The following is a 27,894-nucleotide window of genomic DNA, read 5'->3' on the forward strand; positions in this document are numbered from 1 at the left end:
GTCTAGGCAAATACACTTCTACCTGAACTATCACAGGAGCGTTTCCACATGTTATCTCTTGGGCAACAGAGCTTATGAATGAGGGGAGCTTGTTCTATGGTATAATTTAGTTTTCTACTACTCTTCAGTTGGGAAATGCTTAATACGGCATGAGAATCACAGTAGCAATAATAGGAAAATCGCTCTAAAACATTCATCCCACAATTTAAAAAAAAGAAACAATTTAAGAGACACACTTGAGAAAATATTTGAATTTTTTTGCTGAAAACTAAGGGAAGGATTGCCAATTGCAGCTCTCAAGGGGGAGCAATCCACAGTTAGTGAAGCACACAGGAAAAGAGCTCCTTCCCAGATGCAGGGCCAAGAGTCTTCAGTGAGTTGTCCTCCATAAGGTCCTTCTTGCAGATCTTAGTGTCTGGATAGGCCTAGGGAAAGATAACTAGCACTTTAACTCAGTCAGGTTTTAGACCGACTTTAGATCTACAGGTAGTCCTCGAATTACGACCACAATTGAGCCCAAAATTTATGTTGCTAAGCTCAATTTGTTTTACCCCATTTTACGACTTTTCTTGCCACGTTTGTTAAGTAAATCACTACAATTATTAAATTAGTAACACTATTGTTAAGTGAATCTGGCTTTCCCATTGACTTTGCTTGTCATGACCCCAGGACTCTGCAACTGTCATAAATATGAACCAATTATCAAGCATCTGAATGTAAATCACACGACCATGGGGATTTTGCAATGGTCATAAGTGTGAAAAATGGTCATAAGTCACTTTTTTCAGTGCTGTCATATAACTAAATGAACTTTTGTAAGTCAAGGATTACCTGCACTGGGAGGGAGTAATAAAGTACTTCTGGTGAATTTCAAGTAATATTTCAGGAGCCCTTTTGAGATTATAACTAGTTTCCCAACATGGAGCTTCATTTCTTGTCTTCCTTCACAACATTTTAAAGTTAACTGCCTGTTTGCATAATAGTGCACATGTATTATCAGCCCAAATGTAGTACATGAATTTGAGTACATAAATATACTCAAATCAGCCCAAATGTAGATAAAAGTAAGTTTTTACATGTAGTCAAGAAAAATCAACTGCACAACTGCATATGTTTTTACTTATATATATATATTCTTCAAGATATGTTGAAGAAAATTTATCTATGACAATTGTTTGTGTATACTGTTGTGACAAAAATAAATAAATAAATAAAAAAGTACAGACTAGGTGAAACTTGGCTTAATGCCAGTAAATTTGAGAGGGATCTTGGAGTCCAAGTGGATGATCACTTAAATATGAGCCAACATTGTGCAGCAGCTGCCAAAAAAGCCAACAGAATCCTAGGCTGCATTAACAGAGGGAAAGAATCAAGATCACGTGAAATATTACTATAGTACCACTTTGTAAAGCCATAGTGAGATCACACTTGGAATACTGCATCCAGTTTTGGTCACCACAATATGAAAAAGATGTTGAGAGTCTGGAAAGAGTGCAACAAAAATTATAAGGGGGCTAGAGGATAAAACATGAAGAACAGTTGCAGGGATTAGGTATGTCTAGTCTATTGAAAAGAAGGACTAGGAGAGATAGGATAGCAGTGGTCCAATATCTGAGGAGCTGCCACAAAGATGAGGGGGGTCAGATTATTTTCCAAATCACTTGGAGGTAAGACAAGAAGCAATGGACAGAAAGTAATCAAGGAGAGACGCAACCCAGAACTAAGGAGAAATTTCATAACAGTGAGAACAATTAACCAGTGGAATGGCTTGCCTTCAGAAATTGTGGGTGCTCCAGTACTGGAGGCTTTCAAGAGACTGGACAGCCATTTGTCTGAAATGGTATAGAGTCTCTTATTGAGCAGGGGATTGGACTTGATGACCTCCAAGTTCCCTTCCAAATCTATTATTCTGTATTTTATTTTATTCTATTCAAATAATTCCACTGCAGGATAAAGGTCTCTTGGTTGAAGGTTATGGACTATAATCTAGCATCCTCGTCCAGTGTGGATTGGCAGATACTATAGATGAGGTGAAGGGTTGGGGTTTTTTTTGCTTCCCTGTCTAGGTCTGCATGGGACCAATTGGCTCAAAGTTACCCCATCAAATTCCATGCTTAAGAGAGAACTAGAATCTTGGTCTTCCTGCTCCTAGTCTGCCAAACACATTTAAAACTTGTCAAGGGTAGAAAACACTCATTTAAAGCAAGGGTGGATAATTTTTTGGACTTGCCACAGCCAGGTGAGAATTGGTTACTGAAAAGAATTAAAGCCAGTGACAATCAGGACCACTTCCTATTTCTCTTTCATCCTCTGCATGCAAGAGTGATTGGGGAAGGGACAGGAGGTTTTGTAAAAGGACTGAATTGATTGTATAATCTTTTTGAAATGCAAAAAGACTAATTTGAACTTGTAATTTTAACAGCTCAGCCATTATTTTGCATTACAGTTGTAAGGTATGTAGGAAAACCATAAGCATAAAAAAGGTTTAATTTCAACAAATAACTTTTCAGATCCAGGGTTAGGATGACTGTTCATGGGGTGGCAAATTCAACCCTGGTCATTATGATAATTCTCTGTTTAATGGGGAAAGAAAGTGGCATCTGAACTGCATCCTGACAATCTTTTTTTTTAAAAAAATGTATCAGAAGAGAGAACCAGTTTGCTATAGTGATTAAGGTACCAGGCTAAATGGGAAGATGGTGAGTTCTAGTCCTGCCTGAGGCATAAAAAGAGCTGAGCGATCTTTAGCTAGTAACTCTGTCAAACCAAGGAAGGAGGCAAGGGAAAAATCTTGCCAAAAAAACCTGCTGGACAGACAGCTGTAGGTTGAGACACTGACTCAACAGCACCAAAAAAACCAAAACAAAACATCCCCTCTGCCAAATAAAATGCAATGATAAAATAAAATAAAATGATAGGGAACTCAATTTCTCAATTGTTAAAAATTGAACATTCAAAAGTACAAAAGCAATTTAGATGCTTTTAAAGGAAAACAAGAGTGGATATCATGTGTGGTACCAGAAGACTTTGCAGACAGTTTCTGTCCAGAGTTTAAACCAGGTATTTTTCCAGAGGGAATCATGAAAGTGCTATGAGAAGCTAATTAATAGCTTCTGTGTAACTCTGGGCTTGGCTCCTTCCAGGCAGGCTTCTGCGAGGCAAGTAATTTTACTATGTCTGCCTTGGGAATGACTGACAGATGTAAGTTAACGCTACCTGTTGTTGAAGGAAATCACCTTGCCTCTTGTGCCTTGGTAAAAATCAATATTGTAGGCAAAATGCTTTTACTCCATAGTGCTTTCCTAAAGCATGCTGGTGGTGGGCAATCCAGTTGCCATAGAGTGCAAAAAATAAAAATAAAAATGAGGGTGTCTTTTAGAGTGGTGCATATCTCACATTTTAACACAGAAATATGGTATGTTCCACTAACCAAAATATTTAGAAGCCTTGTGTAGATGTCACATAACACATAACCTTTTAACTATATGTGTTTTATGAAATTTTAAGAAATTTTTAAACCAATTTTCAAGTGTGTTTTCCAAAGCACCTGAAGGCCAGACAAGGAATAATGGATGGAAACTGATCAAGGAGAGATTCAACCTAGAAATGAGGAGGAATTTTCTGACAGTGAGAATAATCAACCAATGGAACAGCTTTTCTTCAGAAGTTGTGGGAGCTTCATCACTGGAGCTTTCAAGAAGAGATTGCACTGCCATTTGTCAGAAATGTTATGGTCTCCTGCTTGAGTGGAGGGTTGGACTAGATGACCTATAAGATCCCTTCCAACTTTGTTAATCTGTTAAAAAAAAAGAATTCAGGCTGTCTTAGTTTATGGCTTAGTTTATCAAGTGAACTCAGAAAACTGGTTAAAACTATGATTTTTAACAATGGGTCAGAATGTCTTGGGAATGTATCCATAAAATAAAGCATTTTTAAAAAATTGGAAGTGAAAATTATTTGATAGTCCTTTTGAATATTGTGAATATACACTCTCCATCATTAAGAAAACATTAAGAAAACTAACATTTAACATTAAGAACACTAAAATCATGGCATCCGGCCCTCTCAATTCCTGTCAGATAGATGGTGAAGAAATGGAGGTAGTGACAGATTTTATTTTCCTGGGCTCCAAGATCACCGCAGATGGGGACTGCAGCCAAGAAATTAAAAGACGCTTGCTCCTGGGGAGGAAGGCTATGGCAAATCTAGACAGCGTACTAAAAAGCAGAGACATCACCCTGCCACAAAAGTGCGTATAGTCAAAGCTATGGTTTTCCCAGTTGCAATGTATGGCTGTGAAGATTGGACCATAAGAAAGGTTGAGCGCTGAAGAATTGAGGTCTTTGAACTCTGGTGCTGGAGAAGACTCCTGCGAGTCCCTTGGACTGCAAGGCGATCAAACAAATCAGTTCTAGAGGAGATCAACCCTGACTGCACTTTAGAAGGCCAGATCCTGAAGATGAAACTGAAATACTTTGGCCACCTAATGAGAAAGAAGGACTCACTGGAGAAGAGCCTAATGCTGGGAAAGATTGAGGGCAAAAGAAGAACGGGATGACAGAGAACGAGGTGCCTGGATGGAGTCACTGAAGCAGTAGGCATGAGTTTAAATAGACTCCAGAGGATGGTAGAGGACAGGAAGGCTTGGAGGAACGTTGTCCATGGGGGTCAGACACGACTTCGCAACTAACAACAACAACATCATTGTTAGTCAAATAGGTTTTCAGATTTCTGAAGGACTACAAAAGCCTGTCAAACCTGTTTGAGAAGACATGACAATGGGAGGAACAAAAGAAGCAAAAATTCTTTATGCAGAGCAATATGATTGACCAACTTACATTAAAGCAGCATAAATTGCAGACTTTCTCTAATCTTAATTTCATTGTTTTGTGTTTGACATTTTCTGGGGGGATTTTCGTTTATTGCCACTGCAGTAGGAAAAATGAGAACCAAGTACAAAGGTCAAGAGCTGATTACCACCCCCAGCAGAAGACCTCTTTAAAATGAATGGGAAAGTTCTTAAAATTGCTCTGGGCTAATGGTGATTACTCAGACATCCCAAAAAACTTGTATTATTGATATCAAAGAGAATCTTTTCCCAAGGCATCAACTTCACCCCAGTTATGAGTCTTTCCTGTCTCCACAGGGATACATCTCAAGCAGCTCTCTGTGCCTGAGAGGTAAATGAATGGAAGGCCAATCCTAGAAGGAGCAGACTTTATGGGTTGATGATAATAATAAGGCTGACTATGCGACCAGCCATAATAATAATAATAATAATAATAAAAGAAATACTTCACCCTTGCACTTACATCAGCACAGAAGACTTATGCAGCTATAATATCAACTCTCATCAAGTCTTTAAGCAGCCAATTATGGCAAAATTTAAGTGCAGGTAATAAGAACCAGAGGCAGCAATTTAAAAGAAACTGTGTGGAAGAGTCTAAGGGCTACTGTGGATTGGTAGTGATGCCATTAAAGTGGGTACATCCATGGTTCCCTTGAGTTAGGAACAGGGGCATTTCATGTTGGTTGGTTTACAATAAAATCCCAAATGAAGGGTTACATGGTATCTTCCCTACCCTGCTATTCAACCACTGAAATCAACACTGTCATCAATATTGAGCCACATGATTTCTGGGAATCACATGTTGCATCCTCCCCATTTTCTAGGGCAAGAATGCCTTCAGAGTTGCAATGTTCATTTGTATTAAAACTCCTACACCAGCCTTCTTCAACCTCTCAAGCTTCAGATTGGCTGGGAATTGTGACAGTTGCAGATCCACACATATGAAAAGTGTCCCAGCATGGTAGCTCTTTTGTTTAGGCTGTTTGGATCATGTAATTAAATATTTGCCTATTCAATACCTATTGATTTTTTTTCTTCCCCTCCATCAAGATCTCAGGTAGAAATGTAATTATGCAACTATGGCTATATAATTACCAGAAATAAACCAGGAGATTCTCTACAATCATGTTTTTTAAAGTGTGGTCTGAGGACCCCTGTGATTTCTCCAAGATCCTCTCCTGTCTGAAAAATCTTTTTTTTTACTAGATATTGAAGATATTTGCAAAAATTTAAAACAATGACACTCTTCTCATTATTTTTATTTGTTCTAAAAATATAGGTTTTTATCATGAAAAATATTTGTTAATATATAATAGACTTAATATTGTTATCATACATGATTCTATTAGGAATGCATCAATTTAATTTTTAATGTGGTAAATATCAATACAGATACTGAAGCAGAAGCTCCAATACTTTGGTCACATGATGAGAAGAGAGGACTCAATGGAAGAGGCTCTGATGTTGGGAAAGATTAAAGGCCAAAGGAGAAGGGGATGGCAGAGGATGAGATGTCTGGGAGACAGTGAAGGATGGGGATGGATGGACTGATGTGTCCATGGGGTCACGAAGAATCAGACATGACTTAGCGACTGAACAATATCAAAATAACAGTAAATATACTAACAAAAACCTTTTGAGGTTCTTCCATAATTTCTAAAAGTGGGGAGTCATCTTGAGAGCAAAAAGTTTAAGAAATACTGGTCTATGATTTGACATAAATATTATTTAGAAGAGGGCTTTATGATAATTATAGACCTGCTTTTGACCTATTGTATCTGGCTGCAATAGTTACTGTTAGATGGCAGGAAAACTATCTAGCAATTGTCTGGATTTCTTGCAGCTCAGTTATGATACTGTATATCCATTCCACCAAATTTCCCATCTCACATCATGGAGGCATAGAATCCAACCCCTTTTTTTCACACATACTAGTTCTGTTTGTAAAGCCTCTTGTGGTAAAGTATAAATTTTGCATCCCCTTAATACTTGACTGTGTTATTTGCTTAAGTGAAATGGTATTCATAACTGAAGATTCCAGCAATCATCTCTAACTGGAAATATTTATTTCATAGAAGCCTTTCTAAGTTTACTGACACACTGCCTCTTCTACACTAGCCACTGGCAATGAGTTCCATTGGTTAATTGTGTGTTGCCCTATCTTTCTGTGAAGAAAGAAACCGGGAAAACAGATTGCATTCCATCCAGGTTAGGAAGATGAGCCTTTTCTTTGTCACTTTTTTTTGACTGCTTTGACAAGCTCAGCAAATCTCCAGGGGATGATTAGGAAGGCTCTTCCTTCTGCCTTCTTAGCTGGAGGAAATGTGAGGGAGGCATCAGGATTCAGCAGGAATACAAAAGCTTAGTTGTTCTGCAATATCACTTGAAACCTGCCTCGTGAAACCAGATTGGAACCACCAGTCCAGATTGGGAGGGTGAACAAAGAAATAGCCCAGACTGCCAGAAAAAAAAAATCCCTTCAAAAATATCTCCCCAGTATCTTTCTTTTTTCAGATAGCCTTGTTGAATTGAAGGGAAGGGTGAAATGGGGTTCTGAATCTCCGGTTCCAAAATGCAGCATAAGAGGAGGCATAAGCAGTTTTGAAATGCAAGTCAACTGCACCAATGACAAATACAGTCTGTGCTCAGGGAAATGAGACCACACTATATGCAAGAAAAAGGTTGCCAGCAAAGTTCCAGGTCAAATACATATCAGCCACATTTGCACAAAAGGCTTAAGAATGGGTTTAGCATGTGCAATCCTTATGATTTATATTGATATATTGACCATCAATTGTGTTGTAAATGTTGTACCTTGATGAACGTATCTTTTCTTTTATGTACACTGAGAGCATATGCACCAAGACAAATTCCTTGTGTGTCCAATCACACTTGGCCAATAAAAATTCTATTCTATTCTTCTATTCTATACAAACACCTGAACCTGACCAATAGTGATTAACTTTAACCCAAGCAGCCTGGCTGTTCTGGGTTCCACTGCCCTTCTCTGCTTAGGGCGGCCTATCTTGAAACCAGCCAAATCCAGCCAACTTCAGGGGAATTTCCAAAGCTTGCCAATGCCTGTGTGGAGAAAATGAGCTGGAGTTCCAGAGCAGCCCCTCCCCCAAAGGCAACTCCTCTTCATTGTTGCCATTTGTGAGGTTTTATCCCACCTTTCCTCCAGAAGCTCAAGGTGATATATTTTGCACTCCCTCCTCTACCATTTCCCCCCACTGTAACCATTCTCTCAAAAGAGTCACTCCCTAAGCTTTTGTCACTGAGGAAGGGCTTGAATGGAAGGCTGTAAAATCTGTTGCCATTTGTTATGTTGAAGGGAAGGCAGGGGCTGCATTGACTTGAAAGAGAGGCAACACAGACAGATGTTTTCTGCTCACTCAAGGATGGCTGGAGGGCATCTTAACTTCCTAGACAGGAAAGGCCCTACATCTGAAGGCATTGGCTTCTTTCCTGCATTGATTGAGTCTCAGTAGCCAGAGGATCTCTGTTGCCCTTCAGACAGCAGGCCCCATTAATTTATGGCAGAAAAACAAAACAAAACTAGAGCTATACCAGCCAGGTTTTACAGGCTGCTCCACCATGTCTGAGACTTGTAATTCTCAGTGGCTTTTCTACAATTCCTGACTAGTTGCTTTTTGTGTTGCCAGTTCCAAGAACAAAAGTTGAGGCTATTACGTGTCTCATCCGTTATATATTTCCTCTTCCACCTCGTCTATTGTGTGCTTCAGTGCTCATCCTGAATCTACTCCCAATTTACTTCCTGAGGCAGCTTCTGGATTTTATAGCCAATTCTTCTCCCCTCCCCCGCATAGTTTCCATTTCAGGCTCAGTTTTCAGTTTACAGTGTTGAAACTGCATTAGACTGATAGGCTGGCTGTGAGATGTTGAAGCGACATCAAAACCCGATGTTACCAAGACACTGGGATGGATGTGTGTGTGTGTGTGGGGGGGGATTTCAAGAAAACCTGCTTTCCTTAGAATGGAAATGAACTGGAGAGGGCAAGACCTTGTGTCTCTTATTTTAAAAACTGGGAAAAGCATTATATGAAAGAGGCAAGGAATCCCACAAAACTTTTCCTTGTTGCCACCCAGGATTCCAGAAGTCTCTTAGCTTTTTCAAGAGGACAAAAAAGTCAGTACTACCTGTTAAGATGAAAGAAGTAGCACTGAGAGGAAAGCTTTCTTTCAAATCCCTGCAGCTCTGTTTTTTCTGGTGCTTCTTGGCTGGACTCTGCTTTGCCTATGAAAAAGCTTATGTAAATGACTATAACAAAAGCAAACATCAGTGTTTGTCCCTACAGTGAAACAGTAGCTGTGCTTAATACTCAAGATGGACTTGGCAGTGCCAGCTTGGGTCTATTTCTACTCCCATCTTGGCCCCAAAGATCCCATGCCTCTCCTTCCCCCAACAGCCTCAATCTGTAGATAAAGGAACCATTCAGCATGATCTTAAATGGAGGCCAAAGTTCTCCCAGAAGAGAAGATTGCGAGGAAGAATGACAAATTGGGGGTTGAGAGAATTGGGCGGCCAAAGGCAGGCATCTTGGCTATGCTATTCAATTCCCTTGTGAGGGAGGCACAGGCTGGCTTGTGCTTTGCCAGGACTTGCTGTGGGTATTATCTGAATGGCTGATATATACAGAGATCATGGAAATGGCACTTTGCCTGAATTATACAAGTGTGGAAAACAACAGCTGATTGTTGTTTTCCACACTTGTATATTGCAGAAGGCACAGATTAAGATTCCTGAGTCTGATGTCTTCCATATGTTGGATAACTCTCTTAAATCAACCAGCAGATTGGCTAAAGGGTTATCGACTTGGTCCAACCTATTTGTAGGACATTTGGCTGGGGGAGTGTGGAAAAATGGAAACACAAGAAAATATAACATTTCATTCTGAATCAACCTATTATCATTTTAATCCGTCTATCTCTATCTTGGGGGGGGGAAGAAGGGGGGGAGGGAGGAAGAGAGAGAGATAGAGAAAGGGAGAGGGCGGGAGGGAGAGAGAGTGTTTGAATGCTTCAGGCTGCAAACAACTTTCATGGCATTCTCCTCAGTTAAAAAGTGTAGTAGAGGTCTCTGTCATCAGGTTTTGGTGTTGCAAGAAGTGTGATGGGAACATATTAATTAGAAAAGTTCTTTTTGGGTAGACTCTCTTTCTCTTGGAATCAGAAGGAAAATAATTTAAGCATTAATGTAGCTTCCAAGATACTGATTTCTTTTTATAAGGATACAAAGTCTTTCTTCACCAAGTTAAATTTTATGACTTTAGAAGAGCTGATAATTCATCAATGGGAATCACTTTTCAAGCTGATTCCCCTGAGCCACAGAGAGTAACAAAAATCCTCATCCTGGTCTCAAAAAAAGGAAGCAAACTGCTCACATGCATTTTCTTGAGGTTTGCAAGAAAGCTGACAACCTTTTGTGGTGGCAAGTTATCTGAGGAAAGGTCAGTTACAGTAAAAAAAAAAGTAAACAAAAAAAAACCCTGCTTCTAAAAGATTCCTGACTGACTTGCTGCCATCCTTTTGTTGCTTTTTAAAGATCCTGTGATTTGTGGTGAAAGGATAGCAAGTCAGCCATTGTGCAATAAGGGTGCCTTCCCCATTTACTGCGACCAGGGTTGCATATGGGTTGGTTAGACTGAGAGAGAAAGGATACCTTAGAAACAGAGACAAGCTTTGAAAACAGGATACTGAAACCCTGTGGAAAGAGGAGACAGGTAAAAGTGGCTCGGAGGCAGGATGAGGTAAAACATCACATCAGTAGAAACATGTGAATAGCCCATAGGTTCTGTAGAACCAGACAAGTTAAAAACAAAATGCTGGCTTTGTTGCAGTTTCATGTGGACAAGGATATTCAGAAGTCAGTAGGAAGACGTTGTTACATCTTTGGAAAAAGAAATAAATAACAAGATATTCATTGTATATATTTTTGTTTTCTGTATATATATCTCTTTTTGCACCTCTCCATCTCTCTTTCTGATTGTTAGTTTATATGTGTATGTTCTGTAAAACAATTAATAAATTACTCTTTAAAAAAGCAGTACATATCTGTGCTCTGCCTTCCCAAGGAAGCTCATAATATTGTAATAACCTTTTATTAAAAAAAAAAACAAATACTGGTAGTCCTCTAGTTAGAAATGTAATGGAGTCTGCCAATTACATTCATAACCCGAGAATTTGTTGGAGTGAAGCATGTAAAACGAATGTGAAAACACCCTGCTTTTGCCCACACATTTGCTAATTGAATGAGCAGGTTGTTAAGTGCCCGAGGCATCTCAGGGTGGGGAAGGCCTTGTGAGGGGGGTGGGGGGCTAGTGCTTCCAACCACACAAAGCGCCCCCTGACCCACTGAAATACCGCTTGCTCCCCACAATTGCTTCCTCCACCCCATCCTGCTGCGCTGGTCTTCATAAGCACTGGGCCTGTGGAGACTCACTTACCTTGAGGAGATGTAGCCAGCTGTCTCCTCTCTGCCATGGTTTTTTTGCCTGTTCCTAGCACTCCAAAAGTGGAGCAGTGAGAGCAGAGGGAGAACGGGACAAGCGCACCTTGCTCGGCTTTGCTGACTCACCGAGACTGCCTGCTGCTCCAGAAGCAGCGGCAGCCATGGTGAGTCTCCCCCAAAAGTTTTCTGTCTCAGGGCACAAAGTGTTTGCAAGCTGATGGGATGCTTTGAGGCAGTACAGTTTTGCTGCCTCAAAGCCTCCTGTTGGCTTGCAAAGCCTTTTTTTGCCACAGATCTCATCCAGGCCTTGGTTCTCTGCGAATGGAGGTCTGGATGAGATCCACGGCAAAAAACTTTGCAAACGGAGCCTTCCCTCTCTTTGCAAAGCCTTTTGCTGCAGATCTCATCCAGGTCTCTGTTACTGCGAGATCACACAACATCAGCTACTGATCTTTGTGTGATCTTGTGATACTTTAGGCCTCGGTTCTCTGTGAATGAACCAAAGCAGGCAAAGAAACCAAAGGCTCGCTAGATCTTCGGAAGGTGCGTCTCCACAGGTCCAATGCCTGTGGAGACCCAGCCGGGGCGACCTGCTCGGATATGGGGGGTGGAAATAGGGTGAATGTTGCAGTGCCTCTGTGGTCCTTCGTAAGGGTGAACAACTGCTGTGGTGCTGCAACATTCATAGTCTCGGGACTGTGTCTTAAGTACTTTGCGGGGGTACGTTGCAACGGTTGTTATGTGAATTGCCGTAACTGGAGGATTACCTGTAATTAACTTATCTTACAAATTTAAACATCCTACCACAATGAAAAAAAATCAGGCACAAAATAAAACTTTTTTGAACAAAAAAGAAAAAACATCAGGCACAATTGCTGCTAAAATCCAGCATGGTTCATGCTACAAAGGATTTGTAACCATAGCTTGGCTTCAGGCAGAGAATAATTAGCCTGATTTCATTCTCATCTAGGTAATGAATAGGTGTGCTGTAAATTACAAGTAATTGTGTCTATCTTTGCCACTGTAGTGGCCTGTCTGTTTCTATAGTTGCCAGCCGAAACAATATGAAAGAGAGTATTTTTTAATTGATGTTTACACTCAGTGAAAATTGAGATATTCTAGACCAGGGGTGTTCAACTTTGGCAACTTTAAGACTTGTGGACTTCAATTTCCAGAATTCCCCATGCTGGCTGGCCTCTCCAAGGATATCTGGGGAACTCTTTCTTCTAAACCACAATAAAGTCAGGCCCCAAACCAACCTGAGTCTGCCTTTCCTATCATGTTAGCTTTTTCCAGCATAGCTCCTTCTCCCCGGATTTGTTATGTTTTAAACTGGCATTGGTTTCTTCCAGCTACTTCTCAAGCTCAGAAGCCCACACATCAAGCATGACAAAGCTCTCTCAAAACTCAGGGTAAAAACATCACTTTCCATCTAGCCAATTCACTTTTAGATTAGGATCAGTTCATTTTAAATGAAGGTTTGAAAACATTTTGAGTACATTTTGAAACATCCGATTTCAGAGCAAAAATGTTGCTTTCAACCTGAAGCACTGAATTACAGACCTCTACATTTCTAGCCAAAATAGCCCTTGATGGTTGGGGAAGAAAAGAATTGCAATTCATATTTGGAGGGCAGCGGGTGGTTTAACGCTGGAGTAAATAGCTTATGTCCAAGCTGAAACTCCTTTCATCTTAGAATGTTTCTCATTCAATTTTTGTCCAAAAGGTTAGCGTGAGAAAATCTATAACAAACTAAGCACTTCAGTGAAAAAACAAGAACTGTAACTTTGTTTTTCAAAGTTCCATAGCAGTGCATCTTGTGACATGCTGGCTACATATAACACCAGAAACTTTTTTCCAATAGCCTGTGGTCTCCAACTCGGGCAGCACAACCTGCAGTCCATCTGTTACAGACCACAATCTCCCAGGGATTGGATTGGACACTCCTTTTCCTTTGTGCTGGTTTATTAAGTAAGAAGCAGACATGCAACCAGGGCCCAATTGACCCTCAGCTGGACTGCATTTGTTTTAATGGGTCCTCACCACAAACTGCGATTCCATTTCGTATTTTCTGCATCCCCATGTGAATTGTTCCACCTTCCTTACTCTGTTCCAGAGTTTGCTTCTGCTCAGGGCTTGATTAATAATTAAGCTAAGTACACAAAAAACACAAGGCTAACTCAAGGTCCTATCATTCAGCAGTTCCACAGTAGCTTCTCTTAGCTCTCTTTTTCATGTAGGCAAAGAAAAGCCCTTTTCAATATGGGTTTCGCCAGTGTCCAGTGTTTACCCGCTAGGTAAAGGCTTGCATAGGGAAGAATTACAGGTAGCCCTCAACTTATGACAACAAATGGGACTTGAAAAATTGTTAAGTGGTTCAATCATTAAACAAGACATCACATAACTGCACCTGATTATATGATCTGTTTTGCTGTGATCATTAAGCAAATCTCTGTTTGTGATCTTCCCTGCCAGCTTGTCCATTGAGTTTGCTTTTTGGAAGCTGGCTTGGACAGTCACAAATGGCGATTGTGTGACCCTAGGATGCTGGAACTCCTGTAAATATGAACTAGTTGCCAAGCACCTGGATTGTCATCACGTGATTGCTGTGATATTTGCCACGTGTGAAGACAGTCACAAGTCACTTTTTTCAGTGCCATCATAATTTTGAACAGTCACTAAAAATGGTTGTACTAGTCTCTGCTCCCTTCCACAATTTATGGTTCCAATAATATTTTGCCTGCTTGGAGTCATGCTTAAGGCAATTATTGTACAGGACCTTCCCAAGTAACCCACTGGAATCAGTGGTGCTTGTTTTTGAGTAGACATACGGTATGAAGCAGGTTAGGAAAAATAGAAGCTGACAAGAAGCAACAGTGGTGGGGTTTGGTAGGATAAATATTGGGGAGCCAAGGTTTTTCAAGGATCATTTGGGGTATTTGTTTTAATGAAAAAAAAGTAGTTTTTGTGCACTTCCTTTCTTCATGCCTCTGAGTTCAAAAATTGGTGGCTGTTAAAGAAATCTGTGGATCCTTTTGAATGTTTGGTGATGCAATTTCTCTTTTGTGATGCATGTGAACAGAAGCAAACCAGTTATACCTGGACTGCATTCAGTGCATCTAAAAATACTTACTTACAAGTAGATTTAGTAGTGCAACTAAAGAGGTACCGTATTTTGTAAACATACTTTGGTAGGTTATAAATTACCTCCCAGTTTTAAGTGTAGTTCAAAACCAAATTACAGGCACCCAGAATAAGAATTTAATGGATATAAACATTGTTCCTACCCTTTTTTGCTTACTCTTAAACAGTCTATTTTGTAATAGCTAACACCAACAAAATGTTGAACCAGATAAAATCTTTCAATTCTATCTCTCAATCATTTTTTGGTTCCTCTGCCATCCACCCTTGTCTCTTAACAATTAATGAGCCTACTCAATCATTGCTAGGCAATGTTGTGAATACCCATCCTTCTTTCTCGTCTCCTCTTTTAAATTTGGACCTTAAATTTGTGAGTCCATGTGCAAAGATTCTCTGAATCTGTAAACACTACTCTCTTATGCATGGAGGCTACTTCTATGCTTTCCTGCTTGCTTCATTGAAATTGCTAATAATTGGTAAGATTCTGTTCATAAAAATCTCTCTGAGACCCAGGTTCTGCTTTGGCCAACACTGCAGCTGTTTTCAGTGAAAAGTGTGATTAGAGGGAATCGTGGCTGGAAAGAGATTACATATCCTTAGAACCACAAAGTTGTCTTCAATGAAAACTAAGTATGTTAGGAATGTATCCTGTGTCAGATATCAAAATCCTACATATATCAATACTAAACAAAAAGAGATTTGCTCATTTTTAGCACTCCACACACTTGGCTGACAGGAATACTCTGAAGTCCAGAAAAGGTTATTTCAGGTTTATAAACTAACTTTTACCAATTGCAACCAATAAATTATGTGATTGTCAGTACCATTTATTACAAAAACACCTTTCACATTATAAGGAGTGGAAGAGATCAGGTTTAGAAGAGAGGAAGGTCTTTCATGACTTTTTCTATACCAGCTTTCTGCAATCATGAGATAGATTAGGTCTGTAATGCATTGAATTTTTAAAATTTGGCCACACAGTTGGGAGATGCTATCCCAACATAATTGGAAGATGCCTAGAATGGCTAGGTTGTTAGGTACTTTCTTCCCATCCTATACTTTCAGAATTGTGATTAATTCCTTCTCTATAGTAATACATTTCTGCAAGACACTCAATTGACTTTCAGAGCAGTAGAAATGCCCCACTAAAACAACAGGTACTAAGTATTCCAGAGTTGTCATCCTTCTCCAAGCAACATCATCTGACTGCATAATACTTCAGGGATGAGATCATCTCAATATCAGTGAAGAGGAAGGGTGAGTCTTCCTGAATAATAGCTGTTCGTAAAAAGTGGAGTTCTGTGTTCTGAAGGAAAGCCCAACAGGAACAGCGATGTGGACATGGTGTTTTCCAGTAGGAGAGAGGCTCAAGGGTGGAGCAGTCTAATGTTTTCCCATCCCAATGAAAACAAGGCTGCCCTACAACATTCAGAGGAAGGGGAGATCCTCAGTGCACCACTTGCTGTTCCTTCTGATGCTTCCAGCAATTGATGTAGCAGTGACTGTTGATACAACAGTGATCAAATGTTTCCAAGGACCCTCAAGCTGGCTGTGACTGTGCCACTGTGCCAATGCAGTTTGTTTAGCAGTGAATGTCCAGCTAGTGGCTCAGTTGGCTGAGGTCCTGCAATTAACAAAACAGAAGTAGTCTCTGCATGTCTTTGAGTCTTTCCTAGCAATCTGTCTGATGGACTGAGCTGGGACTGTCCAAGATGCTCGAGGGCACAGGTTGAGATTAGTGCTTGCAGTGAAACATGCTGGAAATATAGAAAGCCTGCAAAGGAAAAGAAAAATGGCATAACAGAGCCAAACACTTTGAACAGTAACTACTAAGAAGGTCAGCACAGTTAAGAGACAACATCCAACTCCACTATTATTGCACCGAGTCTTCAGTTTAAATCTTTGGCCAAAATGGCCCCTTCCAACTTTCGGATACAGCTATTAAATATACCCATTTTCTGATTTACTGGCTAGACTATTAATATCAGAAATAGAAGAAACTGATCAAAATGTTATGAATTTCAAATTCCCATAACTTTACTTTCAATTTGTGTCTTCCTAAAACATACATAATTTTCTGAATTTCAGTACATCTTAGCCTTATGCTCCCTTCGTTGTGCTGGAGGCAGATGGGAGGGGCTGGAATCACACAACCTGGCTAGGAAATGGAATGAGTTCCTCCAGGCTGTCTAGAGACAATACTTACAAGGGTGTGTGTTTCCTGGCAGCTTGTGCTAAGCCCTGTGTCTTTGCTCACTTCCCAGACTAGTTCCTTCTAACTGAGCTAACTCTCATCAATTTCCTCCACATCACAGCAACACAACCCTTATGGGTTTAAAAAAGCAGAAAAAAGGTAATGAAAAAGAGCAAGTGAAAGAATTAAAGAATTGGAGGACCTCTCTTACAAAGGACAGTGAAGGCATTGGGGGATATTTGAGCCGGAAGGAAAAATGGATAATAAAAGAGGGAGCTTGATCGAATTTTATGAAGTTATACCTATCTGCTATAGGGTAAATATTCAGTCCCTTTCTTACAATGTTTAAAGCAGATCTCATGCAGGTTATATTCAGATAATGTTATTGGTACTACAAATAGGACAGGCAGAAGAACCTTGTTTTTCCTTATATTTAATAGCTAAAGATTCACTGCCACAATGTCCACTACCACTGACAGCTTGAAAAGTGAGAAAAGACAATCAATAGCAATTTTCTATAATACTATAGCCAAATGAAACCTGCACACTGAGAATCCACTGGTGGGCAAACGGGAACATAGGTCAGTGGCCTTTGAGCTGAGCTTCTGAGTGTCTAGAAACACCAGACAGATGTCTGACCTTTGAAACAGGATACAAAACCGGATGAGCCTTTGCTGTAATTGTATAATTGCCCAATCAGCATGCAATTCTGTATTTAGTGCGTAAAAGTATTTATTAGCTGGTCCAAAATAAGGGCTATCTGTTGCACAAACCTGCAAACCGGAAGCATGTCTGTGGGCTTTCCTATGAGAGCAGAACTAACAGATGAACAGCAGCTGGTTGAAGAATCAGTTCAACTGCAAATTAGGAGTTGCCATATCTGGGCTGCAAACATCCGGCAACTATTAAGATGGCAGGAAAAGCTTAGCATTCTCTGACAATCTTTGCTGTAGTTTTGTGGTCATCCAGATATTTGTAACCCAAATACCAACAGCCTTACATGAAACAATTTCAAGCTTCTTGATCTAATAGATTTGTGTACGTAACAGCATAAGCGGTGCCCTGTTGGATCAGCCAGCAGCCTGTTCTCACAGCAGCCTACCACCTGCATAAAGAAGCCTAATAGCCATTGACCCCGATTAACTGGTCCAACTCTTTTTTGAAGCTAGCCAAGCTGGTAATCAGCACATCTTGTAGTAGTAAATATCAAAGTTTAAATACATGTAGTGTAATTCCCCTGCCTTTGTCTGCCCCAAATCTTTCAGGATTCAGTTTAATTGGGTGACCTCTGGTTCTAATACGGGGGAAACATCTTGTCTTCTTTTTCCAAACCATGCATAATCTTTTAAACTCCAATCATGTGCCCTCATAGTTGCTTCCTTTCTAGATTAAAAAGCCACAAATACTTGCAACCTTGCACAATCTGCACAGAATTTCATTTTATTTTTGATTGACTAGTATAGAACATTATAGAATTTACTATAGAATTAAAATAAGTAAGGCCAGTCTCTGCAAGTGAGAACTTAAAACAATGGAGGTTAGAGAACAGCTTTCCCCATCTGTTCACTTCAACATCAGCTTGGTTACACCTTCCATTATACCCAACCCATCATGGCCTGACCAACCCTGGAAGCCCTTATCTCCTGCTTTATTTTGGCAATAGCCTCAGTTGAAGTTAAGCGAAGTTGTTTTTAAGCATCATCACCATACAGGGTCCCTACTGCCCAATACGGTTAACCTGGTCACCTCCTCTTTTCCAATGGCACAGTCAACAATATTTAGTCACAGTTGCTGCAGAAGTGGCTGGAAGACTGTTGCTCCCTGCATTTTCTTTTCTTTGACTGTGGGAGTGTGTAAGTCCTTACTGTCCCCACCACTGAATTGCTCTTTGCTGGATAGATCTGTCAAGTCTATCTTTCTGTATCTTGAGTCTATCTTCCAGAGTTGACTATTATCCCCTTCTTAGTGTTGTCTGCAAATTATATCAGTTCTCCTTCTATCCTCTCATCTAAATCATTTATGAAGATGTTGAAGAGTGTTGGGCCTACTACAGAAGTTTGAGGTACCCCACCTCATGCTTCCTTTCATTTAGATGTACTTATTGAAGACTACATGTTGAGTGTGGTTAGTCAACCATTTGAAAATCCATCTGGTGGTGATGGTGTCTATCCCACATTTTTCTACTTTACCAAGAAGTAGGTTGTGGTCTATTTTGCCAAATACTTTAATGAAGTCTAAGTAAACTATGTTCACATTATTTCCCTGATCCACTAATTTAGTCACTTTGTCAAAGAAGGCAGCAAGTTTTCTCTAGTATAATCTGTTTTAATACACTTCTGTTGGCTTATAGTAATAGCTTTGCTAGTTTCTAGGTGCTTGCAAATCTGCTGCTTGATTATATTTTCTAGGATTTTCCCAGGTATTAATGTCAGATATTGATCAACTAACTCCTTCTCACTCTTGGAAAGGCGGGCAGAGAGGCAAAAGAGGGTCAGACAGACTGATAAACACAGGTTGTAACTTACCACCCAATAGGCTACAAGTGCTCCTTGCAGCAGTCCCACAATCACATCAGATGGATGGTGCTGATAGTCTGAAATGCGAGTCAGCCCCGTGTACAGGGCTAGCACCAGTAACACAAACTGGACCAGTGGCCGTAGCAGTCGAGCACCTCGCCAGGTGAATCGGGCCTGCAGGTAGAACTGTGGGACAAACAGTTGAAACCGAGTATTAGCAAACAGTAGCTCCACAGAAAGTTTTTTTTACAATCTGTTTCAATCTGCACTCTGGCAGAAGCAATGACAATGATCCAGGAATCTCAGAGCAATACTCCAGAGAAATTGGAGAATTAAAGGAAGGGGCTGGTTAGATTCAGCATGGAAACACAAATAAATGGAGCTTTTTGCTTATCATAATAGATTAACCAATTGATGCCTTTTATATGTTCCAGCTGTAAAAATGATTAATGGCAACATTTTAAAAGACAAAGTTAGACAATTTATGCAGAATTGAAAAATTTTCCAGATTTCATATTGCCTTGAAAATTAGTTGTACATAACTGCCTTCTACACATGGAGAGCAACACAGATGGGAGGGGAACAGAGGGAGAGTAGTAGATGCTTGCCCTCTTTCCTACCCAAGTGTGCTACGTTTTGTAGGTCCCCTGCATCGGATGACAACAGTGACAGAGACAGATTTTAGAAAGGTATATGCTGGACCTATTGGGAAGATTCTTTTCCAATAGCAGAGATGGGGCATCCCAAACGGGGACTTCTGTTCCACCCACTTCAGATGAAGGGCTTAGAATCCAAATCTGTTTCTTTGAGAGGAGATAGGCCTTTTCTCAGTTTTAGAAAAAGGTCTCAGGGTGGTGGTCTGATCCAGTTCCTCTGCAATGTCCACAAACAACTCACATTTCAACTTGAATGTGAATTCACTACAATTGGCTGGGCTCACTTAAATGGGCCAAACTCAAATAAATCTATAGCACCACTATTTTGTTTCATATTATGTTTAACCCATTCTCCATTCATACTGCAAATTCATACAATAAATCAGGTAGCCTGCTGTTTTTCTCCATAATGGAAATGGCAATTTGGGAGGAATATTAAGTTCTGCATGCCTAGCTTTCCATCCAAATTTCAATTCAGCAAAGCTGGCTGGGGAATTCTGGGAGTTGAAGTCCACCAGGCTGAAAGTTGCCAAGGTTGGAGACCTCTGATCTAGAATAACGGTCCCCAACCTTTCCGGCTCCACAGACCGGCAGCACAACAATGGTCTGCAGGGGAGACGGGATAGTTTTGCATGTGCAACTGCCACTTGTACAAATGGAGCTTTGTCAGCTCACCCGCAGCTTGCACAGTTCGGTTCCCAATGGGCTGTGGACCAGTCCTGATCCATGGACCAGGGTCTGGGGACCCCTGATCTAGAAAACCCATCTCCAAGCTCTTCAAAGTTATGCTGGAAATGTAATCAACAGGGACATTTTATCATGCTTGATAAATGGGTAAAATAAGCCAGAAGATTTTGGACTCAATTAGATATAATGATACAGAAGATTTTAAAGACTCACACACAATTAAAGCCAGAGACTTTTATTTTGGGATAGAAGGATAAGCAGCTGGAAAAAAAATTATGGAACTTTGTTTTTATATATGATGACTGAAACAAGATTATTATATGCATAAAGGAGGAAAGGTTCGATTTTACCAACAATGAAGGAATGATGGAATTTGTTGAGATGGCCAAACTGATTGCTTTAGATTTAAATGTCTAAATGTAATGCTGATCGGGAACCTTTTATTTATAGGAAATAGGAAAAAATGATCTTATATAGTATTGAAGATTAGAATAAAAATAATATAGAAAAATGTAAACAATGCTGTAAACACAGAGTAAGAGGTTATTTTGTGTTTCATATCAGGTCACTTCTTTATAATTCTTTTTTCCTTTCCTTTGATTACTGCACTGTTGTTTCTGCTCTTTTCTTCTTTCATTTCTCCTTCATTCTAAATATTAGTTCTTGTTAATTTTTATTTTGTATTAATTTTTTTAAAATAACATTTATATAAAAAAGCAGGGAATCCCTTCTCTGGAAGAGGAATGAAAATATGATTTCAATGTATTTAGACAGCGAAAGTTCAGAAACTAAAATCAGAATCTGAAGCAAGAAGAGGGCAGACAAAAATACACTTCAGGATGCCTGCTAATTCAGCACCAAACATTTTTTCCGAGTAGTCTCTAGAATTTTCTGCTATCTAGAAGGGTTGTGTTGCTATGAAGGCTGCCATTTACATAGGCAAAAACGAAACAAGATCTGCGGAGATTACTCCATAAAGCAAACTCTTCATATGATATATCTTCCAATTGTATTCTGCACACCAGTATAAACCTTGAGGGTGTTTGTTTTAATTAATAGTTTTGAAGAGAGCACCTTGCACCCGTGTCACAAGGCTGTTCCTTCACTGGGTTATGCTTATGCAGCTACCACATAGAGCTGCTGCCTGCATGAGCCTGTCTCCCTTTTTTTTCCATGCTTCATTTAGTGTAGTGATGATCTACCCTCTTCTTAAACATCACGTCTATAAACCTGAAGAGAGGAACTTACCACTAAGTACATCATGGTATACATGGCAAAGGAGGCATGGCCAGAGTAAAAGGATTTTCTGGAAGAGAAAAAGGATATTTCTCTGACGAGGACATAATACGTTCATTTGGTGTACTGGTTCTAGCCACAAATGAAATTTGATCATTACACAACTTTACTCTGACTACACTAAACTATTTTCTTCTGATGTCCTTTTCATGGTTTGATGGCTATTCTGAAAGGCTCCAATCCCATCAACATTAATCATAAGTACCCCAGGACTCAATGCAGTTAACTATTTCATTAAAATCCATTATTTTAGGAAGACTTACATGCCCATAAATTTTCATTGGGCTGAAAGTTGGGAGAACAGATTAATTTGATTATACAGAGAAAATATTATTTGTACAGATTTCTGTAGTCTAGATAGGATAGCTTTAGTGTGTTGGAATGTCTAATAGTCCCTGGGAACAAAGAGAGAAAGGGGGAAATATGAGAAAGAGACTCTGAGTAACTCCATCTTAATTATGCTAGGTTTAAGTTTATCTAGAGAAGTGATTTGATAGACTTCTGAGAATTTGATACATTACTCCTCTAGCAATAAAGGTTTTTCCAGAAATCCAAGAGATTCTTGAGTTTGTCAGCTTTGAAACCCAGTGAAGGCTGAGGCCAGTTTTGATTAGCTTTTGGGTCAAGCTAATAATAAGACTGCAATGCAATAAATGCATTGTTCTCTATCAGAAACCTCACTGAGGCTTCCACTTTATTTATCAGTCCTCCCTGGTTTTTTTTTTTTAAAGCATTCTGTCTCCTCTACTCATGACTACCATCATGATTAAGCTGATAGAAAACCTATTAAAATCAGAGATAAAGCCAGATAGGGATAGAACAGAAAAGTTGGAGAGAGGTAAGCCAGGTGGAAAACAGATTCTGCATATGTTTTGTTTGTTTTAAATGAAATCTGATCCCATTCTTCCTTTGAGGCTGGGATAATGACAGACTGAACTGCACAGACATCCCCGCCATTCTCTCTAGTTCTGACTGGATTAACTACTCATCATGTTCCAATTTATATCTCATATATCTCCTCAGTCCAGATACTCTCCAGAACTTACATGAAACACATTTGCTAGAGTGTGTTTCAGTAGGAAGAACCAGAAGAGATGAATGGAAATGGCAGAGGAGTAGGCTGAGTGTCAGGAGAAACATATAATGAAAGGAAAAAAGAGATTTCCTACTCCCCAAAGATAAAGCAAGCCTCGGATGCCATGAGAATGGCTTTCTACCCTGTTGGCTGGAGCTTGCAGGACTGAGTATGGCAGAATGGGAAAGTTTTTTTCTATTTACTCCCTTGGATTTCTGTCTCTTGCAAGGGATAAACCACTTGCATCCTTCTCCAAACATTTTGCCACTCCTTGAGATTGCCCATCCAATTCAATAGTCTTGACTGAACAAAACTTGCCATTAGGGCAAGAAAGTGGCTACCTCTCTTATATTTCACTTCTAATGTTCCTTATGGGCAAGCTTTTTTTTTTTTTTTTAAAAAACCCTCCTATTTATTACACCAAAATCATTTTCTTTCTTGGGTTTAGAGATATACCCTAATATATTGGCTTCACTTTCTCAATTTTGAGATTTCTCTCTTATGGTCTGTGATAAAATGATAAAAGCTAATAGGACCCTCCATACCTATTCAAACTTGAGAGATGAACCTGCAACCTGAGTGGCAGAAGTGAGTAAGTTGAATTCAGGTTCATACCCAGCACTGATGCCTACAGTTAGACTATTTCTTGACATCTCTTTGGAAGCTGGAGCCTATTTGTTTTCCTTCACAGTCCAGATCAAGCATGGACACATTTTTGTGGCTGATAGTCATGCTTTTTAAAAGCTTTTAAGGCTGCAGTTCATTCCATTGTACACATTAATAGATACTTTTGTTTCTGTTGGGGAACTTTTTGGTGGCTCCAGGGCCTACTAAAAAGTACTTGGGACCTGCAGGTTGCTCTCACTTTGCACATCTTTGAGCTAGATTTACACAATCCTTATCTTTTCTGGCTAGTGTATCCCACTGCCTGGGTTGTAAACTAACTTAGCTGGAGGCCATCAGATCAAGGCAAGTTGCTGCATGCAGCATCAGAAGGAAAATGGGAAACGAAGAGTCAGTCTTTTTTCATACATAATTTGGCTACGATGCATGTGAAATAACTGGAATAAAAAATATCTACACATTATCACTTTTCTGTGAATCATTGTCAATATGCCATTGAGGGGCTGGGCTTCGAGAGACTGTCATGATACATACCTGGCCTCCTTTTCCTTAGAGCGGCTACCAGTGCAAACATAGTCCTCCAGGTATCCGGCAGAGCAGACAATGTGAGTGAAATTAGGTTGACAGACAGCCAGAAAATGTGGACGGAGGCGACCTACAGCAACTTTTGCCATGTTAGTGAGTGACTGACCCACACAGCAACCAAAAAGGAAGGTCCCAATTTCTTTATAGAGGGCAGCCACATAAGGATTGGAGTGTGTAGAGCGTGATCTGCAAGGCAGATGATGCACATGGCAGATTTCGCCTACAGTGATCTGCAAGAAAGAACAGAGATGTTGGTCCATAAGCAATTCTGAAATTTGGGAGTAGAGATAGGAGAATAAATGTTTCTTAAGTAATGGGATATACACTAGGAAAGAGAACAGGGGGACCCATGTTTAATGAAAAAAGTAGGGAACATTGGTATAAAGACCCTTAGGCCAGAGAACATGGAATAATAGGGTTGGAAGGGACCTTGGAGGTCTTTTAGTCCAACCTCCTGCTCAAGCAGGAGACCCAATATCAGTGTCGGCGAACCTGTGGCATGCGTGCCGTTTCTGGCACACGTGCCATAGGTTCGTCGACACTGATATTGGGTACTGATATTGAAATCATCCCGCAAAGAATGCGTGGTCTTGCTGGCTCCTATTCTGCATTCCTGTGATCACACGCGCACCGGTCAGCTGGCCATTGCGCGTGCGGGAGCAGTGGAATCCGGAAGAGCGGTGTTCCTTCTCACATGCGCAGGCCGGCACCCGGCCTTTTGATGTTGCGCGCATGCACAATGGCCAGCTGTTCGTCGGTGCGCTTCCATGCCGGTATCCGGGTGTTTGGATGCCAGCTCACGCATGTGCGATGGACCGCCGGTCTTCTGGGTATCGGCACTCCCGCACGCGCGAAGGCTAGCAGGGCCGTGCATACCTCACGGGATGATTTCATGTGCCACTTTCGGCATGCAGGCACGTCAAAGTGTCGTGTCCCACTCCTCCGCTGACGGCCGGGTCAGGGAAATCCGAATCAGGCTTGCCTCTGCAGCTCTGCCCAAAGTCCTAGCAAAGTCCTCAGAGCAGGCAGGAGACCAGAAAGTTACTTCAGCAAGATAAGTTCGACTTTGCCTGACTCAGAGACTGCCAGAAAGCAGATCCTTTATATAGGCCATGGGGTGTGGCTCCATGACTCAGCACTCATTAAGGCCTGCCCCTCCCTTCCTTCTGTTGCCTCCGCCTATCCAATCTTCTGATGCAAGGGTCACTCCAATCAGCTGTTGTTGGAAGTAAACTTTCCTCAGGCTCACATGCTGTGGAGGAGGGGGAGGGGTCTAGCTGCTCCGTTTTCCTGGGCATGGAGCCAGGGCTGGGGCCGGGGGATGCTCCCTCCTCTGCAGCCTGCTTGGGCATGGAGCCAGGGCTGGGACCGGGAGGTGCCCCCTCCTCTGCAGTTTGTCTGGGCATGGAGCCAGGACTGGGACCGGGAGGCATACATTCCTCCGTGTTCAGGAGCAGATAAGCAGACCCCGGCTGCGGTGAGAGTGGACAAGACACAACACAAAGGTTCGCCATCACAGTCCTATATTATTCCAGAAATATGGCTGTCCAATCTCTTCTTGAAAACCTCTAGAGGCCATTATGCTTAGATCTTGGTGAAGGAAATGTGTCCAATTACACAGTTCATTCTTTGATCCTTTGGCTATGGGAATTCCGTAGTCATGAGCTGTAGAAAAAGGCCTAGCATTCCTTTCCCCTTGCTTCCCTTCTGACTCACTGCTAGGAAGGAGATCAGGGTGCCTGCTGAAATGAGCACTGTGTCGGTGATGGTCTCAGGATGGTGCAGGGGGTAGCTGATGCTACTGTCATTGCAGAAGAAGCCACGATGCACTGGAGAAACGAGGCCGAATTCACAGATGAAGAATGGGATGGAGGCTACAGAAACAGGACAAATTTTTATTTTTCCTTTCCTTTCTCTATATGCCAGTAAATAATACAATGTTAACAATCTCTAATGATAACATATAAGAAATTTAGAAATTAAACATCACAAGGCAATGTTTGAATACCATAGAATACAAACTAGCTAACATCATCAATGCTGGTAAAGTGTGGGTTTGCTCTCAATTTAAATTCTAGTGGCTTTCTCTCAGTATGGATGGGAGTTATCTTGGAAGGCTCTTTGGTCAGGCCATTGACTGTGAACTTACTAGGACTGATAATGTAACCTAGTTTAGTAATGAAACATCTGCAAGAAAGAACAGAGATGTTGGTCCATAAGCAATTCTGAAATTTGGGAGTAGAGATAGGAGAATAAATGTTTCTTAAGTAATGGGATATACACTAGGAAAGAGAACAGGGGGACCCATGTTTAATGAAAAAGTAGGGAACATTGGTATAAAGACCCTTAGGCCAGAGAACATGGAATAATAGGGTTGGAAGGGACTTGAGGTCTTTAGTCCAACCTCCTGCTCAAGCAGGAGACCAGAAAGTTACTTCAGCAAGATAAGTTCGACTTTGCCTGACTCAGAGACTGCCAGAAAGCAGATCCTTTATATAGGCCATGGGGTGTGGCTCCATGACTCAGCACTCATTAAGGCCTGCCCTCCTTCCTTCTGTTGCCTCCGCCTATCCAATCTTCTGATGCAAGGTCACTCCAATCAGCTGTTGTTGGAAGTAAACTTTCCTCAGGCTCACATGCTGTGGAGGAGGGGAGGGTCTAGCTGCTCCGTTTTCCTGGGCATGGAGCCAGGGCTGGGGCCGGGGATGCTCCTCCTCTGCAGTTTGTCTGGGCATGGAGCCAGGGCTGGGACCGGAGGTGCCCCTCCTCTGCAGTTTGTCTGGGCATGGAGCCAGGGCTGGGGCCGGGGATGCTCCTCCTCTGCAGTTTGTCTGGGCATGGAGCCAGGACTGGGACCGGAGGTGCCCCTCCTCTGCAGTTTGTCTGGGCATGGAGCCAGGGCTGGGGCCGGGGATGCTCCTCCTCTGCAGCCTGCTTGGGCATGGAGCCAGGACTGGGACCGGAGGTGCCCCTCCTCTGCAGCCTGCTTGGGCATGGAGCCAGGACTGGGACCGGAGGTGCCCCTCCTCTGCAGTTTGTCTGGGCATGGAGCCAGGACTGGGACCGGAGGTGCCCCTCCTCTGCAGTTTGTCTGGGCATGGAGCCAGGACTGGGACCGGGAGGCATACATTCCTCCGTGTTCAGGAGCAGATAAGCAGACCCCGGCTGCGGTGAGAGTGGACAAGACACAACACAAAGGTTCGCCATCACAGTCCTATATTATTCCAGAAATATGGCTGTCCAATCTCTTCTTGAAAACCTCTAGAGGCCATTATGCTTAGATCTTGGTGAAGGAAATGTGTCCAATTACACAGTTCATTCTTTGATCCTTTGGCTATGGGAATTCCGTAGTCATGAGCTGTAGAAAAAGGCCTAGCATTCCTTTCCCCTTGCTTCCCTTCTGACTCACTGCTAGGAAGGAGATCAGGGTGCCTGCTGAAATGAGCACTGTGTCGGTGATGGTCTCAGGATGGTGCAGGGGGTAGCTGATGCTACTGTCATTGCAGAAGAAGCCACGATGCACTGGAGAAACGAGGCCGAATTCACAGATGAAGAATGGGATGGAGGCTACAGAAACAGGACAAATTTTTATTTTTTTCCTTTCTTTGTTACTTATTATTTTAATTTGATATGAGTTGCAGTTCTTTTTTAGTGTTATGTTTACATTTGGATGGAAACAACCAAATAATTTTATGCTTGTAGTATTGAATCCTAAATGATAATTAACATTGATATATTTTCCCTTTCCTTTCTCTATATGCCAGTAAATAATACAATGTTAACAATCTCTAATGATAAC

At 41.2% G+C, this 27,894-nt stretch overlaps 1 protein-coding gene across 1 annotated transcript; it reads right to left on the reverse strand.

Moving 5' to 3' along the window:
- Positions 1-451: 451 nt before the first annotated feature.
- Positions 452-27,367, reverse strand: LOC131190639 (phospholipid phosphatase 3-like). The gene is made up of 7 exons (XM_058167982.1): positions 27,306-27,367; positions 26,245-26,282; positions 25,812-25,969; positions 24,045-24,325; positions 21,764-21,821; positions 19,182-19,358; positions 452-3,796 (listed from the first exon to the last, which is right to left on the reverse strand). The coding sequence occupies exons 1-7, from the start codon at positions 27,365-27,367 to the stop codon at positions 3,638-3,640; spliced, it is 933 nt and encodes a 310-aa protein (XP_058023965.1). The 3' UTR covers positions 452-3,637.
- Between the last annotated feature and the right edge of the window lie 527 nt (positions 27,368-27,894).

The sequence above is a fragment of the Ahaetulla prasina genome, chromosome 2 (genome assembly GCF_028640845.1).
Source record: "Ahaetulla prasina isolate Xishuangbanna chromosome 2, ASM2864084v1, whole genome shotgun sequence".
NCBI classification, from domain to species: domain Eukaryota; kingdom Metazoa; phylum Chordata; class Lepidosauria; order Squamata; family Colubridae; genus Ahaetulla; species Ahaetulla prasina.